Raw genomic sequence first — 19,089 nt, 5'->3', positions numbered from 1 at the left:
ATCTGATAGTTTTCTTGGGGGGGAGGAGGGCAGGAAGGGGAGGCAGAGGAGCAAAAGTTCAGAGTTAATTTTAATTGAGGAATTTCCCCATATTTTGTCATTCAGCTTTTGAAACTGTGACCACAACAGACTGTTTGAACTGTGGCGCGAGAGAGACCGAAAATTTCCCCAGGCAACTTTACGCAGGTACTAGCCACAGAGTTGACAAGGAAGGCTTTTAAAGCATAACAAAATTCAGCAGGGACGCTGCACCCAGCAGAGGAAACTCCAGCCATCTGGAGACGAGGATGACCAGCGGCCACAGCAGTTTGCAAAATTGCAAGAGCTGCCAAAATTAAACTGTGAAGTCAGGCGGGAAGGCAACCAATGACGGGCGAGATCAGAAGTTCAGAGATGCCCCAGATGAGCTCCCAACAACAAGTGTGGCTGGCGTACACCAAAGTTTATTAAGGATGTTGAGAGGAGGGGAAAATATCCATGCAGAAGATGCCCAGCTGGCGAGGAGGGACTGGTGGTGATGCTCAGGTCACTTGATGAATCCCATTGGCCAAGCCCCTGGGAGATCCCACCCATTCGCAAGTGTAAAATAAATCTCTAAAGTTGTACCTCGTGTACCACTTGACATTATTGCTTTTAGCCTGCTGGCTTTATATCTATTTATTTATTTTATTTTGGTTTGTACCCAAAGAGGGGCTCGAAGGAAATGAATTTTGAACCAGCACCTTTCACCACCTTGCAGTACTACCCTGATCCCTGCATCCAGCGGTGAGTCTCTGAGCGTGACGTAACTCTCTCCTATCGCAGGTTTGATCTGAGTGTCTTGTGTAATTGTTAACTTTTCTGCTATCGTCCGGTGGCAGCTGGGCTGCACGCGGAAAAAATGTGCCGCTCTCTTCATGCTCAGTGGAGCTTATTATTATTTTTGGCTTTCTAACAGGTTACTGTTTAATTATAGGCATCCGTTTAAGATATCTCCCTTTTCCTCTTTGGCATTAGAGAAAAAAAAAAATTGATAAATAACATGAAAACTGATAGTATCTTTTCCCTGTGTTTTTGAGCAGAAGGTTACTCTGTGCTTTGGGTAGTGTAGGAATTGCTTTAACTTTCTATAGTGTGTTTATTTGTTCCTTTAAATGAAAAAGCTCCTGGAAAGAATATGAGCTTAACTATTAAGCTCTGAGATCTTGGAATTTAAAGGACAAATAAATAATTTAAAAGATTCAGAGAAGAAAAAAACTGCCTTCTAAGAGAGAGCACTTTTCCAAGAATATTTTTTTTCATTCTGTCTAACAGCCAACCTCAGAGCCTGACAACCACTCTTATTTTAGCTTTGTTGTTACACTGAGTTTTATAACTTTCCAGCAGATAAAAGAGCATGTCCGCGCGAGGTATCACAGTATCACATTGTCAGTTTGTTTGTTTCTCCCAATAGAAGATACTATATTTAAGCATGTAAATGACATGTAGATGGTATTTTTCCAGTCATAAAGTTCGGCGAGGTGAAATCCTCCGAGCACAGTCACTTGTCGAGCTACTTTAAGGCTAGTTTCTGGCTGTGTTTTGAAAAAGCCCTGGCTGTTGTCTCACAAAGGCATTCGGTCTCTGGAAGGGTTAACTATTAACCCTGCATCCTCTGCAGGGTGCTGGGGAAGGCTGCTTGTGTTGCATAGCTGCCCGTTGAAGAAAGGGCTTGGCCGCTGTCACCCAGCCCACGGCATTACAGGCAGCTTTGTGAGCTCTTCTTTTTTTTTTTTTTTTTTTTTTCCCCCCCCCCCCCCCCACTACCATGATTTGTTGCAATGTTTGTGGGGGAGTTTTATCCCCCCCTTAATCTGCTGGGTGCTCCGTGCCACCACTGTGCGAAGATCCTGGGGAGGACTGTGGAGACCTGGCAGCAACAAGGGGCTGCGTTTGGGGCCAGCAGAGGGGAAGGAGGGAAGGGGAGCTGGGAAATAGCGCACGGTCCTTGGCTGCGCTGCCGTGGCAGAGGAATATGGAATGAAGCTGGGGGTATTGGTTTCCCCAGCGAGACCTTCCACAACACGAGTCCCAGGGCTGACTGGGCACACGCAGCCATACTCTGATCTTCTGCAAATCCACCCAGCCCTGCTGACCCTGGCAGGGATGTACGTGTGTCCAGGAGAAGAGCAGTACAAGAGCAGTGCCTGCCAGGGAAGGTAGATTCGGGCTGACAGCGGTAGGGTCTTTAGCAGACAAATAAGTTTCAGTGGCTGGAAGCCACAGCCAGGCAAATTCCTGAATAGAAAATAGTAATAATAAAAAAATCAAACTGGAAAGCATAAAGATGCACTGGGAAGCGTACCTAAGCTCTGGGACAGCTCTCCAGCCCCTGTGAACTCTTGCCAGTCACACCCCATCCCATGTCAAAGAACAGGTTCATAAAATTGGTGCTGTGGCTCAGGCAAAAAAAAAAACAGCTGGAGCAGGAATTAAAGAAAAAAAATTCCCTTGGCTGCATTCTGTAGAGCTTTTTTAATGGGCCTTTCTGCCCTTCAAATCTGCATCCTCCAGCAAGTCAGGCCTTTCACTAGAAACGCTGTTCCTTGCCACGTGCCTTAGCAGTGCGCTAAGTTTTTAAGTGACCGTTGCAGTGTGGGAAGCCTCAGGACAGCTTGCGGCAGATAGAGTTTGTGACATCCCTCGGTCAAAACCTGGTCAAGATGTAGCTTAGAGTAATAATGTGTCTCAGCTGCTATGCACGTCTGTTTACATGAGCTGAGAGCGGCATTTGCCCAGTTACTAGTGGCTGTGCTCTGCTACAGCTCAAAATCAGCTAAAAGCTGGTCCCAAAGATACTTTTCTCAGTCTGAAGACATAGGTGGTCTTCAGCTTTAAGCTCCATTGTTTGGATATTCATGATGTGCTGGGTGACATTTGTGTGACTGATTTAACAAAATTGAATAGTTTCATAATTACATTTAATTTACACAGTTTGAAACACTTTTGCTTTGATGTGGTCAAAGTGTTTTCTTTAGCTTAAACCAGTGTTCTTCTCTGTAACTTTAAAATTACATCTAGTAACAATCTAAACAACAAAGTGATAACATTGAGCTGAGGCATGCTGGCAAAATAACAATAGTGAAAAGTGTTTGAAGCCCTGTTAAAATGGAGTGGGGGTGAGTGGGTGTGGGTGTGACACAGATTTCCCTGTAGGTCAGCGTGGAGGGGGAAGCAATTATAAATCCCAGTTAGCTCTAAGATTTGTGGCTTAGATTTACCCTCTGCCGTTGCTTCATCTATTAATCTCTTCACTTTGGGGGTGTCTAGCAGGCAGACAATGCGGGAGCCAGCTAAAACGTTTCCTCTGTCAAGAGGTGAACACAGATCACACTTGGGAGCGTTAACTAATATGCCATTATAATGCTTGTATACTACTGCCTGTCATTTCACAGCAGTGAAACTATGTGCTGCGGCTATGGTATATTCAAACCAATGCAGTAATTCAGTGCCACAGATGAGGAAAAATAGCTGGGTGCCCAGACCCCCAGTGCTGTCTGTTATTGTTTAGGTCACTCCAGCCTCTGTCTCAACAGGTCAGCTCTCTTGTTTAGGCTACTTATTTGTTGTGGATATCAAAGCAAAGCACCCCCTGCATCACACAAAAGTACAGACAACTCAGCTGGGGCACGGGACAGCAGTGTCCTCCTTCACAGCCCCACTTTTTGCTGTGGACACTGGAGTTCAGTGCTGGAGCTGCAGCCCAGCTGAGAGAGGGGCAGAGGGGCACTGGGCACTGATGGGGACATACATCCCTGTGCAGAAGTCAGGGATGCAAATGTAGCATGTGAATGTCTGAAGTGAGGTTGGAAAAGTGTATCCTGCCTGTGCTCATCTTTCTTCTTAAATAGAAAGAGCTAAGAGATGTTAAAATTCAGCAATAACAGAGTTGAGCAAAAACCTCAAAGTTCTTCTACTTCTGCTTTCTTTATGAAAGGGTTTTGGATGATACGCTTGAAATCAGTGATAAAGCAGGTTCAGTGCTCTGGCTCCTGTGCAAGGGAAGGTGTTGCTCTAAGGACAGAAGCACCTGCATTGAAGTGCCAAGTTGCTAACCCACGTGAATTACTTGTTTGGATGTTACTGTGGCAGCTCATCCTGTGCTGCAGAAAACCGAGGCTAGCTCTGAGTCATAAAATGAGCTATCTGAAATGAGCGGGATTTCCACCTTCCAAGAAGTGCCCACCTAGCTGCTGTTTAAAGTCACTAATGTAAGATGAAGAAGGCACTGTAATTATGATCAAAGTCCAGCTGTTGAGAGCTATGTAATTAGTCTCTCTCTCCAAAGCTGCTTTTTCTTCAGCTAATGCCTGGTTGGGGGAGTGATGTTTACAGATATGTTACTTGTGTTCTTGGAAATAATGGTCATTAGGCTGTGTTTTACCCAGGAGCTCTCCTCTTTTGGGGCTGTTTGGAATGCACCTGCTGGTGCACAGGACTACGGTCCTGTGTGCTCTGCTTGCCCCTCTTCCCATGCCCAGGCTAATTGGTGGCCTCAGGATTTTGCATCGATGATATGCTGAAGGCATTCACTGGGGCTTACTCCTCCCTTTTGAATGAAAGGCCTCTCGCACAAGCTGCTCTTTGCTCTTTCATTTCTGGCTTTGTATTCTCAGCCCAAAGTGATACGGCCCCACCTCCCAAATCTCACTAATAACAGAGGCTTGAGGAACAACCCTGAAATCCTCTGGTCTCTGCAGCACCATGCCGGAAACCTGGTTTCTCAGACACGGTCCTGGGTTTTGGGGGCGGGGGGGGGTGCCAAAAAGAAAAAAAAAAAAATCAAACAAATATCCTGCAACCAGGTATGTAGAAAAAGTTCTATTTTTAGAAGGGTATGAGGGAAACTGTCTGAAATGAGTTGAGGCATAGAAGGGAGGGGAGGGCATGGGCCATGGCAGCATCATCTACTGAGTGCTGTATCTGGATGGATTTTGGTGAGCAGGGTCTAAGTTCCAGCCAGCCAGAACTCCTGGGTTCAAAGAGATCATTCATCAGGAGCATTGCACATGTTGCTTTACTTTTCTTCATTGGTTCCACATGTATCAAACAGCTGGTAAACAGACTGCAGTTGTCAGATCGGAGTCTCACCAATGTTAATGCTTGCAGTGCAGCACAAATGTGAAAACCTCACTGTACCCAATGCTCATCATTACTAATAGCCAGTAATGAAACAGCAGGTTTCTTCCCTTTGGGTTGGAAGGGGGCACATTCGGGCAAAATGTGCTGGCTACCCTCCTGATCACAGGCAGCAGCGTGCTGTGCCCCTTCATGGTCGTGGATCAATGCTGGCGTAAGCAGCTTTCCTTTCACTCCGGTGTTAGCTGGGTGATATTGTGACAGAGCTTTGCCTGAGCTGTCGCAGGGTAATGTCTTGCAGGAGTGTTTCATCCTATGTGCAGGCTCTGCAGAATCCTTGCGTTTGGATAACTGCATGCTCTTTCTCTTTCCTTGTACTATGTTTGCTGAGGAATAACTGAACTCCTGCTATGACAGGGTGGACAAATCTCATCTGCCTTCACCTTTGAGATGGGAGCCCAAATTTGTCGTGTTGGCAGAAAGACCTGAAGCCAAGTAAGGAAAGCCACGTGACTTGGTATAGATCTATTTGCAGAAACAGCCAGTGATACAGCAGGTACTTTCCAAAGACTCAGAGAGGGGCCAGAAATTGTTCTGAGCAGCTCGTGGTGTGCTCAGAGCAGCCGGTGACTTCTGGAGGAGCAGAATTGGCTCCACGCAGGAAGGAAAGGTGGAGGGGAGCCAGCGAGGTGCTTTTTATTGGTCTCGGTGAGCTCTCCTGGAAGGTGGTGGTCACCTTCATGGATGTGTTGTCACCCCAGGTAGAAATCCCATGGGAAAGGGGTCCCCAGCTGGAGCCAGATGTGCACAAGGGGACAGCAAGCAGTGTGCCGAGACAGCTATTGCAGGGTGGCCTTGTGGGCAGGAGGGCTTTGCAGAGCAGCTCTGCAGGGAGGACATGCTGCCAGTATGGGACCTCTCAGCTGCCCCCCTGCACTTTGTCAAGGATGTGCGCTGCTGGTGGTGGGGAGGAGAGGGTATTTATCTCGTCTTTGAGGTCTGTTCTTTGGTTGTTCTCCCGTTCCTATACTGCAGTCTCATCAGAGGATGGGATTAAAAGATAGGACCTTTGCAAAACACTGCTCAAGAGCAGCATGTTAAAGCCTCTTCAGTTCTTTCTTCCTGGCAGAGCCCCTGCACTCTGCTTGTCCCCGCTGCCCTCCTCCGTTTTGTCCCCGCTAAACCTCTTGGCTCTATGTCAGAGAGATGTTGTGCTGAGGATGCCACAACCCCTTCACGGTCATTGCCAAAGACAGCACTTTTCTCTTTTTCCTCTTCAAAAAGGTGTAGGCCCCTCAAGAGTGTTACAAGAAAATATTTGTCTGCTTGGAGGTCCTTTTAGTGCTGCTTAAAGGATTAAAGTGGAACCAAATCGATCATTTTCTGTTTTTCTTCCCAGATCTCAAAGGACTGTAAAGAGAATATGTGAAGCCTTTCATGTGGTCCTTTTTACTATGAGGAGAGAATACCTGATTCATGGGATCTTGCTCAACTTCCAAAAATACTGACGAAATTAAAGAAGCAACTTCTCAATAGCTCATCTGTTCAGAGATGTTTAGGGTGTTCATGGTACATGTTATAAGTTATACTCCCCTGCTGATTTGTGTGGTACCCTCTGCTGCAAGCTAACTTGTAACGGCTCCTCTCAACAAACACAAGGACTTCTCGCCTGATACAGAGCAGAAGGGGTCAGCTTTGATTTTGGGAAAAATAAAACCCTCTGACATCCAACAAGTGGCCAAAGGAGTATTCAACCCTTATTAAAAAAAAAGACCATAGGTGTTACAGGGCATGGGGGAGGGAGGAGCGTCTTGGATGAGGAAGAAATCAAGGAAACTTAGCTTTTAACTTGGTGTCTGGCTCTAAGCTGGTTTTGCACTTCTGTGAAAACCTTCATGGGAATGTGGGCATTGTGGTGGGAGCCAATGATTACACTGCCATACAAATTTTGACTTCTGTTTAGTTTAAAATTTTGTATCCCATAATCAAAACTGAAATAATCAGAAGGAAAATATTTCACTATAATAGATTTCTGAGGTTTGTTTGACTGGGTCTGCTGATGATAGATAATATCCTTCCTTCTGCTTAGCTAGCTTCATGAAAACATCTCTATCTGTTCCTGCGGCTTACCTGGGAGTTTTTGGTGCCTGTTTGTAATCACTTACTACTGTGTAGCAGATCATCTCCCCACAGAATTTTGCTGCTGAGGCATTTCCAGTCAGGTGTTTGAATGCCACACTGGGTCTGGTATGATAAATACTGAGGCAGGTAAGCAAGGGGAACTCGGTTAGTGCACAGAGCTATAAAGAAGACAGCCATGTCCAAGAGTGAGAAGGGGGAAAGCCTGCAGTAAGTGGCTGGGGGTTCAATAGGCTCTTTGCAGCATAAAAATAAGTTTGCCTACAAAACCCTGCCTGGAGAGGTTCAATGCCTGTCTGGTTTAGCACTGTTGATATGTACCTAAGTCAATGCATGCTGAAAAAATGCACAGAGAGAAGCTTGCAGTGTGCTGGTGAGCTGGATGCTGCAAGCAGCAGCTGTTCAGCTGTGTATTGCCAGCAGCGTCTGCCATTAAACTCAGAAGTGGGAGCCAGAGCTGGTGGGGCAAAATGATGGGATTGCTGTGCCTGCTGTCAATGGGGTGGCTGTGACAGCTGTGAAATTGTAGTTCAGCTGGCTCTGAGACTTAACACGGGCATCAGGTGTTCAAATATTACAGGATTAAAAATCTTAAACAACACAGTTCCTTTACACTGTCTTCCAAGTTTGGCTGTGCATATTTGTGAATTTTCCTCTTAAATATACAGGCTGGAAACATCATTCTCGGTTTTAATGGAATGGGAGACCGATGTATTCATAGCACTCCAGGAGCTACTGCTTTAAGATAATCACAAGCAAAAATCATAAATCACATTAGGCGTGGCAATGTATTGATAAAATTATAGGGAACCGACCCTGTAATTTCTTAGCACCAGGCATAGTTGCAAAAATGAATATCCTGTGAGCACTCCAGGCAGTGTTCCCTTACACACCAGCAGTGTTTCTGATAACCAGTTCACTTGTTCCTGTCTTCCAGGACTACAACCTGCTCTTAATTCTTTGTCCTTCATCTGCCCCGTCTTGCAGCTATTTTGTGACACAGAGAAAGGTTTTTGCAAGTGCTTTTACTTTTGAGAGAAGGATCCTCTGCCCTTGGTTTTAGCAGTAGCTGGCCTGTGCCAGAGTACCTATGTGCTGAAAAATGCAGCCAGCACAGTATTTAGCAGAAGACTTCATTTTTCCCATAGGAGTATCACTGGTGGCAGGGGAGGGGAATGGCTGTGTGGGTAACAAGTGGGAGCTTCAACCAAATTCATATTACAGGAATCTGCACCTAACATCTGCTTTGCCGGCGTTTCTGTTCTGCATTTTAATTATTTACTGAAACACAGGATGTTGCTGTTTACAGTTTCCTGCTTCTGAAGAGTTCTGGGGACTTTCTGTATTATCACAATGATTTATTTTATATTTTTGTAAAATTCAACCTTCTCAAGAGAGTTTGAGAGAGGGACTTTGTAAGTCCCCTGAGCAGTTCATAAAGAAAAGAACTTGTGTAACTAAAGACTGAAGCAGCTTTCGTAAAAAAAGTGGCCTTAGGGAGCCAAGAGTCTTACCTGGCTCAACTCAAAATGTCACAAGTCTTTTGCAGTAGACAGTCCGAGACCCTTCTGTCCTAAAAAAGATTCACGTATTTCATGTTCTTTGTCTGGGGAAGCTGTCCCTTTCCTCTCTGACTACATTTATACGACTAAATGCCCTGCCATGCAAAGTATCCCAGAGCTGAAAATCAGCGTGGGCTGCATTTCTCTTTCTTTGCTTCTTTCTGGTGAGGGCCATGTTGAGACCTGTGTGGGATGACCCCTCACCAGCCTCTCCCTGTCGCCTCCTCACAGTGGCCAAATTTGGGGAACGCCTGTCCTGAATGAACTGGGACAGTAGCAACTTGGCGCCTGCTGCTTGGCACGCAGGGGTGCCCAGTGCCTTACCCGGTGTTGTAGCTGCAGCACGCCAAGCCCTTGGGCAAACAAACCCCAGGAGCTGTTCGGGTGACCCTGGCAGAGAGAGTATTTGATTCCTTCACACATCAAAAAGGTTCAAATCTCAGCAAGGTTGAAAGAAACTTCATTCTTGGCAGAGTGTGTTAGCATCCTGGGGACCTTATCACCATCAGTAGCATTAAGGACATATGATGCAAGCAGGGAAGAGGCTCCTTGCAGGAAACCTATGCCAGGCTTTAAACAGAGCTCAGAGCATGTGGCAGGGCTGCAAGCCCAGCACGAGCGAGCAATCGGGGCTGCAAGCACAGCCAGAAAACCCCATGCTATGTGTGCCTCTGCCATGCCACGGAGTCTGTGTATTCCCGTTGGTTTGGTCCAGAAAAGTGCGCTCAGTCCAGTGGATACAGTTGCAGCAGAGGTAGGAGGGAGCTGAATCCCACATCTCTCATTTTGTTTGTCTCTGAAGGGGTTTGGGTGGCGTCAGTGCTCAGGAGAGGTTTGGAGGGGATTGAAACTTCCTTGCCAGGGAGAAGAGAGGCAGAAGCCCCTCAGTCTCTCTCCTGCTGACTGGAAACACCCCAGAAATGGTGTTTGGTGCAGAAGTGTGAGGACAGGCGCTCAGTTTAGCCCACTGCCAAGAGCAGATCTGAGAGCACAGCCCCCTGAGTACCTCGGTCCTGACCCACAAATCTACAGCCAGCATCTTCATCCCAGGGACTTGGAGGGCAGTAGGACACCTGGAGATTTGAGCTGGGCTTACCTGGTTTTCCAAAGCCCGTGGTCACACACTGCAAAAGTCTCCTCTTTTTCCACTAAGCCTTGCGGCAGCAGACTGAATGAGGCATACCTCATGGTCAGGTGCAGCTGCATGATGCACAGAGTGTTCCCAGCTTCTGTGGAACTGCTGTGGAAGGATTCCACGTAAATGCACCATATCTAATAGTAGAGTCACTCTGTCAGTTCCCATACACTATACTTCTATGTATATCTGCCACTAGATAGAGAATACTGCGCTTGAAATGACCTATTATCCACTCGACCGGGTGTTATCTGTATACCATGGTTTGGAGCACGTAAATCAGCAGTGTGAGAGTTCCTCAGATGATGCTTCATCCCTGCACTTCCTGGGAGAAGCACTGAACCAGATTTCATCTCTGCAGGCATAAGCATTGCATATGAGGTGGTGTTGGGTTCTGACTGTGTCTGTTAAAAGAGGTACAAACTAATGTGTTGGGTTTGATTTCTTTTTTTTTTTTTTTTTTTTTTTCCCCCCTGGTTTAACCCTGTTACTCTTTGGGAGGAATACTGCTCTGGTTTTGCTCCCTAGACTGTAACAGTTGCTTTTTGCACCACTTAATCTCATTTTTATTGTGTTAACAAGCAAGCCAGTCAGTAACCCAAAGAGATCTCCCTGGCAGCTTCCCAGCAGAGTGCATGTCCCTGGCTTGGAGGACTGGCTGTGCTCAATGGGTAACCTTTGGTCTGGGGGTTTCTCTCAGATTTGCTTGGTGATGTGCTGCCTGCGGCTGGTGCTTGTTCTGATGGTACACAGCCTTTAGAAAGAGATGATCTGAGGACATTTAATGGTGGACTGAACTGTAGGAAGCTCAACCTAGACCATGCCTAGCTTGTTCATACTACGTAAAATGAGAGATTAGGCTCAACAGTGCTCACGGTCGTTTCCTCTCCAGACAGCCCAGAGCTCAGGCCAGGGCCACATCTGAAAAACATGCTTGCATGTAGATAAGGGATAATACACAAACCAGACCTTGAACCTGGGCCAGACCAGCAGTGTGGATGTAGCTGAGGTCTTTCCTTGCTGCTATAGCCTGTCTAGAAGTGGAACTTTTCTGCTGGGTTTGTGGGTGGGTTTTTTTTCTTCCCTTAGTTCTGGCCTCTTTCAGAGCCTCGTAGTATCCAATAAGAGCCAGTTCCTGACACTGATTGCCTTTCTGAAGCTCTGATGTGCTTGGCTGAATTATTTTACCATCTGCAATAAATAAAGTAATTTCTCATTCTGTGTTGTGGTCTCTGTATTGGTGTGATGGAGGTAGACTAGTGAAACCTGAGAGATGCTGGTTGCACTCCACACTGCAGACTTTCAGCAGACAATAGTTAAAAGATTCCCATTTCCTGTGGGAAATACTGAAAGCAAGCTCCTTGTGAAAAACAGACAGCACTGAACTGCTGTAGATATTGTTATTCGGTAAATGCTGTGCTCGCAAGAAAAATACTGACGAGCAAATCTCAAAAGGGGGAATTCAATTCAGCAAGCCTCAGGAAGGTCAGATTTCTGGCCATTGCCTCTTCAGAACTTTTCAATTTTCCTATTACATACCTAAAATCACTACAGAAGAGCTGTAATAGCTGTATTTTGTCATGACTGTCATGTTTTGAAAATGACCTCACCTGCTTTCATTTCTGGGGCTGTTGTTTTGTTTTCTTTTAATATTCCCTGATGCTGCAGAGATCTGGATAACTGGAAAGGATGCAGTTAGCAGTTTGAGGCTGCTTTGGGCATTTAACACTTGCCTTTTCCTCGCTTCTCCTCCAGAAAAGATGAGGGGTCTCCCCGTACTGTGCAACAGAATGCAACAGCAGACACCTCCTTCCCTGGTAACTTGTGGATGTGCCCCCAGGTACCTGCTGCAAACCATTACAGATGGTGCATGAGTGGGTCATGGGATGATTTGGGGTCAGGCAGTCCCCCGGGAGGCACAAAAGATGGTCTCTGTTGTCTTTAATTGTAGCTGCAGCTGGGCAGCAGAGATTGGCATGTGATGGCAAGGCTGGAGGCAGCACTGATCCAGCAGCAGACCTCTCAGCGGAGATCTGTGCTCATCCTCTCCTGTACCGAGGGGAAGAGGCATCGTTCCATTTGTCCTGCTGTAAAACTATCAGAGCTGGCTGGCTGGCTGCAAAAAGTCTTGTGTAAACTTTGAAAGGTAGACCCAAATGTGTGTTTTCAGCTGGGTATCTAAAACTGAGCAAATGGTGTCTATTATTTAGACCAAAGGCTTCTTTTTTTTTTTTTTTAGATGGACCTGAAAATGCTTTGTGGCTTCTGAACCGTTTGCCTGTAAAGTTTAACTTACAATACTTATTTTAGGACTTGGCTCAAAAATACCTGAGAATTTTGAGGGCTGGGCCTGGATTTTCCACTCATGTTGCTTTTGAGAAGACTTTCTCATTTACTGCAGTAAAAGCTCTCACCTCTGCCCAGCAGCTCTGACTCCTCCCTCTCCAGATGGGCACTGCTTTTAACAATCGCTGCAAATAGGTTTGGGGAAGGGATTGACCGGAAAAATGAGTTACAAAATAATACAATTGCAATTGTATTGGCTTTTTTTTTTTGCTTGTTTTAATGCTTTTTAAAAATGGATGGAGATTTAAATTTTCTTTTATTATTTATATTTGGAAAGTCTCACGACCATGTTTCCCTGGAGATATACTGACGGTGAACAGGTCTCTGTGTGCTTTACAAAGTTGGTGGCACTGCTGTACCTCAGGAATGGAAGGGCAAAGATGGACCCAGGGTCACCCAGGGGCCAGGGGTTGAGCTGGGTATCCTGAGCTCCAAGCTTGCGTTCTTATTTGGGGCTTCCCAACACAGGTTGCTCAGGCTCCTGGGTGGTCTTCTGGAGGCTACAAGGGCTCTGTGCCCCAGTCTAGAAAGCACCAATTGCAGCAGGCAGGTGGAGGAATTGCTGTGGTGGTGCTTTTACCTTGGCCAGAGCTCCATCTCTCTTGGCTCCTGCTGAGAAAGGGAGTGGGTGTATGGGCTGAGCAGAAGGGGAGGGGATGTCCGCGACTGGGTGAAGAGGTAGTTTCCAAGGATGGGTGAGAAGGGGTGGGTGGAGAAGGGGGTGTCCAAGGTTGAGTGGGAGATAAGAGAGGTCCGGGAAAGTTCACAAGGTGCTGAAGGAATCCTTGGAGGAAAAAAAAATTAGGGGTGACTTGCTCGAACAATTAGGGGATGGTGCCTCTAGTGAGGGTGGAGTGATTAGCTGCCTGAAGCCCCGAGGACAAAGAAATGCTTCTATTGTGTAGAAGCGGTCACTGTTGTCCGGTCACTGTTGTCCGGCTGATAATGATGACATGTAGATAGCAGATGTGATGAGATGTAGATAGGAGATGCAGCAGGTTCCTGGCTGCGGGGGTTACTGAGAGGACTCTGAACTCGTTCTGCTTCCAGAAGCTGTTCCCAGCTGTTTGCAGGGAGCAGGCCATGCCGTCCCCAAGCTGGGAAGCCCTCGGCAGGATAGCAATGGGAACGCAGAGGGAGCCTTTTTCTCCCAGGGGAGCTCTGCTGCTAGCACTGGAGCAGGGCGCTGGCATGGGGCCCAGGGCTACAGTGATATAATGTGCTTTGAGGGGCCACCACTAAGCTGCAAATGTTGCATCCACTGTAGGCATAGTCTTACTCAAGATGACTGTAACTGAAAGAAGATGATGAATGGGAAAAAATCCCCCTTGTGTTTTGCAGCACGGTGAATTAGGAGGATCATTCTGTGCAGCCAGTTTCACTTTCTTTGATACAGGTCAGTCTTGCCCGTGCACTGAAGGCTCGAGTAAAGAGCAACCAAAAAGCCGAACCAACCATTCCTGCCCTTTCCATTCAGCTCACACATACGCTTCCAAAAGAGAAATCTAAGTTACAGGGAGATCAGGATGCACTGTTACAGTAGACTCTAGCAGAACACAGAGTTTTTATAAGCAACACAGCATTCCTCTGAGACAGAATTGCTTTAATTCCTCTGAATTTCATATATCTCACAGTTGAAACGGGGCATGTGCAACACAAGTGTCGTTGGCCTAGAGAATAGGAAGAAGCTAGCAGTCCTGCCTAGGCTGTCCTCAACATAGGACACCGGCAGTGTTACAGAGACCTTCACCGCTGTCACTGCCAGTTCCTTCTTGTGTTCCCCTTATCTCCTTGGTTGGTTGCTCCTTCTGAGGTCAGGGTTCACCCTTTGGGCTGTTAGCTTCTTTCATTTTCTAACGCACATCTCTGTGCCGCTGGACCACTTTTCTCTCGCTGCCCCTCCCCCTAACTCATCCTGCTGTCCACATGATTTTTAGTGAGATATCCGATCTGGGAAACATCTGAAAAATGTGGGATCTGGGAAAAAAAGAATGGATATTTGAACCATAGGTGAAAGTTATATTCTGTCTCAAAAAAATCCTGTGTGTCAGTGTTTGTTATTCCTTTCGTTCGCCCTTCAAAAGCCGTGCATCCATCAGTCTTCCTCCAGAGATGTTTTCTAGGACTAACACATAGGAGCAGTGTTATATTTGGACTTGATGGTCTTAGAGGTCTCTTCCAAACTTCATTGTTTGATTTGATTTATATGGAAGGAAAATCTGAAGGATTTAAAGAAGTTGCTAGAAGTCTAGATTTTAAAAAGCTGAATCTGAAAGCTGTGCTGGAAATCTAAACGAGAATAAATACTTGTGAGTGCAGTTCAGCAGGACCTGCCTCTGCCAGGATGGGAGTCAGTATCTCTTGGGCTGACAAGAGCCAAGACTTTGGAATATGGCATTAGGGGAGAAAGAAACAGGAAAATATGTAGTACAGTGCAGTTCATGCTGGGCAGGGGGTGTGCTTGTTGATGAAGTAGACACAGAAAGAGGCATAGATAGAGGTGCAATACAGATCCCTGAAATTCAACAGCAATCTCCTCTCTGAAGGGAATGAGAGCCTGCCTGTCTACCACTCGGCTTTTATTTTGGCCCCCCTATTTACGACAATGAACCCGTCTGATGACCAACGGTCTTTAACGGGTGCTTCCAGGGTGTGCTCTGCAGGCTGAGGGTGGCTGATGCGGCCGTGGGGGACAAGCCTGCTCCACACTTCGGGGAATTCCAGATGACACTGCCTGCCAGGCGCACGCTTGTCCCGTGCTGCCAGACCCTGCTTCCTTCTCCTCTTGCACAGCTGTGAGCTTCATAAGGTAGCGATGTCTACAAATCATTGCAGTGTTAAAATGCAGAGCAGGGGGAATTCCAGCAGGATGAGGTCTGCCAAGTTCCTCGAGTTTTAACGGTGCAGCCTGAAAAGGAGCCCCCTCCCCACTCAAGAACTAAAAATACAACTAACACCAAGATTCAGGCAATTAAGTGTAATACTCATGAACTTTAAAACATTTGTTTACCATTGCTTTTGATGTACTTCAAGATGTGACTGGAGATGGCAGGGACCAGCACATGCACTGGAACTGATGGAGATGCTGACTTCTCTGCTCTCTGACTTACATCTCTATCTGGCTCACGCCCTGTGACAGTTGAGGGCTAGTATATTAATCTATGAAGGAATTAAGGGCTGTTAAGTGGTTAACTGCTGTAAGCATTTAGGAAGAAAGATTATTTTTTAGTCTGGGCATCTGGGTTTGAATTCTACTTCCACCCTGAACTCTGAGTGTGGCTTAAAGCCAGTCACAGCATTTCTGCAGCTTTGATTTTCATTACTGGGCATCAGCATTTTGGTGCCTAAACATAAATGAAGTTTGAGGGTTTCTTTCTCTAGAAAGTGCAGTGCAACTCTACCTGAAGAAATTAAGGTCTTTTTTAAATTTCTCTATCTTGACACCCAAAGTCACTAGTTCCTTTCTGAGCAGCACCAGACTGGGACTCAGGTGACCAAGGTTGTATTTCTGGCTGCACAACTGGCTTGCTGAGTAACAATGAGTAATCCTCTGACCTCCTGGTGCCTTAGTTTTCCCACAGGTAAAATGGGAGTAATTACACTCTCTTCCTTTGTAGAGCACTTTGAGAGCTATGAATAAAATGAGCCATATTAGATATCATTATTTAGACATTATTAATTATTCTTTGGGTTCATTTGTATAATGTGGAAGTGCTTTCTTCTTAAGAGTAGATGTTCTTCTCTTTACCTCGAGGTCTCCTAAGTACTCCACTGGCAGGTCCTTTAGAGGAATTTATCTTGTGAAACAACAGCAGATCTGTAGCTTGCAAAGAAAGACTTCACTGGCCCCATCTGCTTGTCCACTGACTGAGGACGACAGAGCCAGTGATAGAGAATTGTACACCGTTGATAGACATTTGGTGGGGAGAAACAGAAAACAACATCCTGTAACTTTGGCAACAAGCAAAAGAAAAAGCTCCAAATCTTTTTGCTCATCCTTAGTGTGAAAGATTTCTTCTCACAAGTTTTTACACCATGGCTTTACACCAACATCAAACCATGAAGTTCAGCATCTATAAACCACACTGATAGCTTCCGAGAGTCTGCACACCGTGCAGGAGAAACACAAATCACCCCAGAGCTCCAGCTTCCTAGGGAAGCTAAGAAGAACCGGAGGTGCTTGGGTTTCTTGAACAGCAGCTTCACTGAGATACCTTATTCATTTCTGGTTTCTGCATAAACTCTGCTACTAACCCAGGGGCAGTTCAGAGTATTGAAGCTCCAAGCCCGTTTTGGATGAAAACCCAGAGAAAACCATGCTACCTCTTGGCTGTAATAGCCTTTCTTATTTTTGGAAGGAGGTTGCTGGACTCACACATGCACCCCAGTGGAGCTGCACCCTGCGTAAGATCTGACTCTATATCAGTGAAAGCAGGTGGCATCTGCCTTTAAGGTTAAAGCTACAGAGGAGGGGCCGTGCATGCTCTGTATCAAACCCAGGTCTTCCTTTCCTCAGGAGCTCGTGTCTTTTCCCCAGCAGTAAGTCAAGCCTTCGTGTTTTGGGTTTAGCCCTTTCTAAGCAAGGTTGTTTGCAGTGAAAGGTGACTTTTTTGGGTAAGAAGCATTGCAATAGTTGAGTTTAATAGTTTTCTGGCATTGTTTTCTGATGTGAAAAGTGGTTTGGGTTGTTTTGTTGCTTTTCTTTAATGTCTTTGACGTGAAGGTTGGAAGGGAGAAAATGTGGTGAAGAGTGGAAGTATATGCTTAGAGTGAGGTAGTGGGAGCAGAAATGCCTTGTTTTCTGTCCTGTTTGCCACCAGTTTATGTAATTTTGGGCCAAGCAGTCAGGGCATTTTTTCCACCTGTGTTAGGACCCTTGGCTCCAGGGAAAGGTAACAGCAATGCAGATGGGCTAAGGCTTATGAAAAACAAATGCTGTGCTTGACAAGGGTGGGGGTTTTATTTTGATTGTTGGGTTTTGGTGGGGGGTTTTTTGGTGATGTTTAACATTCCCAGTCTTCTGGGATACTCTGAAATTGAGTGCTGTGTGAGCACAGCTCCAGGGTCACGTTGCTCTCATTGCCATGTTTTGCAGAGATCTCACTCATTAGTGTGATGGCAAACTGAATCAGCTGGGATCCAGTCACACAGCACTTCTGGGGAAATGATCAGGAGGCAGCAAAACAATCAGTGTGCCCAAGACTTCAGCCTACCAAGTGAATCTGGAAAAGTGCTTTCACCTGGAGTCTGGACTGCTCTCACTTCAGCAAAATAAATAGGATGGAGCTGAGCTAGACCTTAGTAGGAGTGCTTTGCTGGCTGAAACCTGTTCTGGGATTCAGTGATTCAGGAGCAGTGTCCCAGCGCTGTGCCAGGAAAACCTGTGCTCTTGGTGAGGTGCTGCTTTTCAGAAAAGATTTAACCTGCAATTTCTGTTAATTAATAATCCCCTGGTGGTTTTTAAAGGAGGGTTTTGTGGGTTCAATGCCTTATTCAGCTTGCAGTTTGATGGGGGCTGTGAATCCCTCTGTAGTTCTAACCTGATGCAGTTAGTGCTCTCTGCTTGTGGCAAGCTGCCTATCAACTATTTCAGCAGTTAATGCAGGGAATTAGCTTGTAGAGTTAAAGCAAAGGGCAAGCTAGACAAGACTTACTACCATGCTTTGTCCCATCATAGTCAGTAGTTTGGTATAATAGGCTGTGTTCAGTAGTGTTATCAGCTATGATGTGCTTTGACATGAGTGGTTGTGGGTCAAAGGGATGTTGTTTAAATGTTTGTTAATAAAAAAAGCAGCTGGTAGGAGCAATTTGAACAATGCAAACTCCTGCTAGCTTGTGATTAACTTTAGGCACTTGGGAATTATTTTACTGAAGCTAGACCGTTTGCTGATGTGGGAGAAAGCAATTAACTAGAGTAGTGAAATTTGTGCTTAGATCTTGCTGAGGTTGTGGCTGCTATTTTCTCGTGAAAGAGCAAATTTGGGCACTTAGTTGTGCTATTTAGTAGACAGAGGCTGCTCCTCTATGCTGAAGGCTGTTTGTTAAGGAAAATGGCACTAGGTTTAGGTTTTAAGATCACAGGGAAGGAAACGGTTTAGCTTGCATGTAGCTTTGTGCTGAACTGAAGTTGGTTTTCTTGGGGCTTGAGAGCAGGGTGTACCAAACTGAGTAAAAAGCAATGTTCACTACCTCTGCAATGCTCTAGCCTTCTAACAGATGCCTTGCTAAGGTTGGCCACCTAATCCTGCAGCGTCCTTGGAAATAGTGCTGTATGGGTAGTAAAGGTGTTGCAGAGAGTGTTGAAGGAGTCTCTCAAATTTCACTTCTGTGACAGCATTAACCAGGGAACTTCTTGTGCTTGGTATGGGGAAATATGCCTTTTTGGCCATCAGGTAAAAACAGATCATGCTTTTCTTAGAAACAGTAAGCCAGGAGTTTGGTTGGGTACAGGGATAAAGATGACACAGCTGGAAAATACCTCTCTCTGGAGTTGTGTTTAGTACAGGAATACACCGGTTGTGTCCTTAACTGGTGTGACTCTTTCCAACAGCTCTGTTAGCTTCAGAGGTGTACAATAACAAACCTGCCTTTATCAGTCTGTGCAGCTAATATCTCCTTCCTTTCCTGTGCTGCAGGCTGCGGGCACTGTGAAGAGTCCTCGGTCGGGGTAGGTTTATGATAAGCAACTTCTGCTTTGCAGCTGAGTGGGACTACAAGGGCCAGAAGAAGCAGGGCTGAACTAGGTTGCTTTGCCTTCTTGAAACCTCGGACTTTGTGCAGTTGTGAACCAAAGCTGGGGCATGTCATGGC

General features: G+C 46.0%; 1 protein-coding gene across 1 annotated transcript in view; it reads left to right on the top strand.

The window, feature by feature from the left end:
* The first annotated feature begins 703 nt into the window (after positions 1-703).
* The window catches only part of TP63 (tumor protein p63), a 106,669-nt gene continuing 88,283 nt past the window's right edge, over positions 704-19,089 (top strand). The window contains exon 1 of the mRNA XM_049802360.1: positions 704-765. Coding sequence (XP_049658317.1) covers positions 704-765 — 62 coding nt within the window. The remainder of the gene's footprint in view (positions 766-19,089) is intronic.

This window comes from Accipiter gentilis, chromosome 6, assembly GCF_929443795.1.
Source record: "Accipiter gentilis chromosome 6, bAccGen1.1, whole genome shotgun sequence".
NCBI lineage: Eukaryota > Metazoa > Chordata > Aves > Accipitriformes > Accipitridae > Astur > Astur gentilis.
The sequence above is the reverse complement of the archived record's forward strand: the minus strand, read 5'-3'. Positions and strand labels throughout refer to the sequence as shown.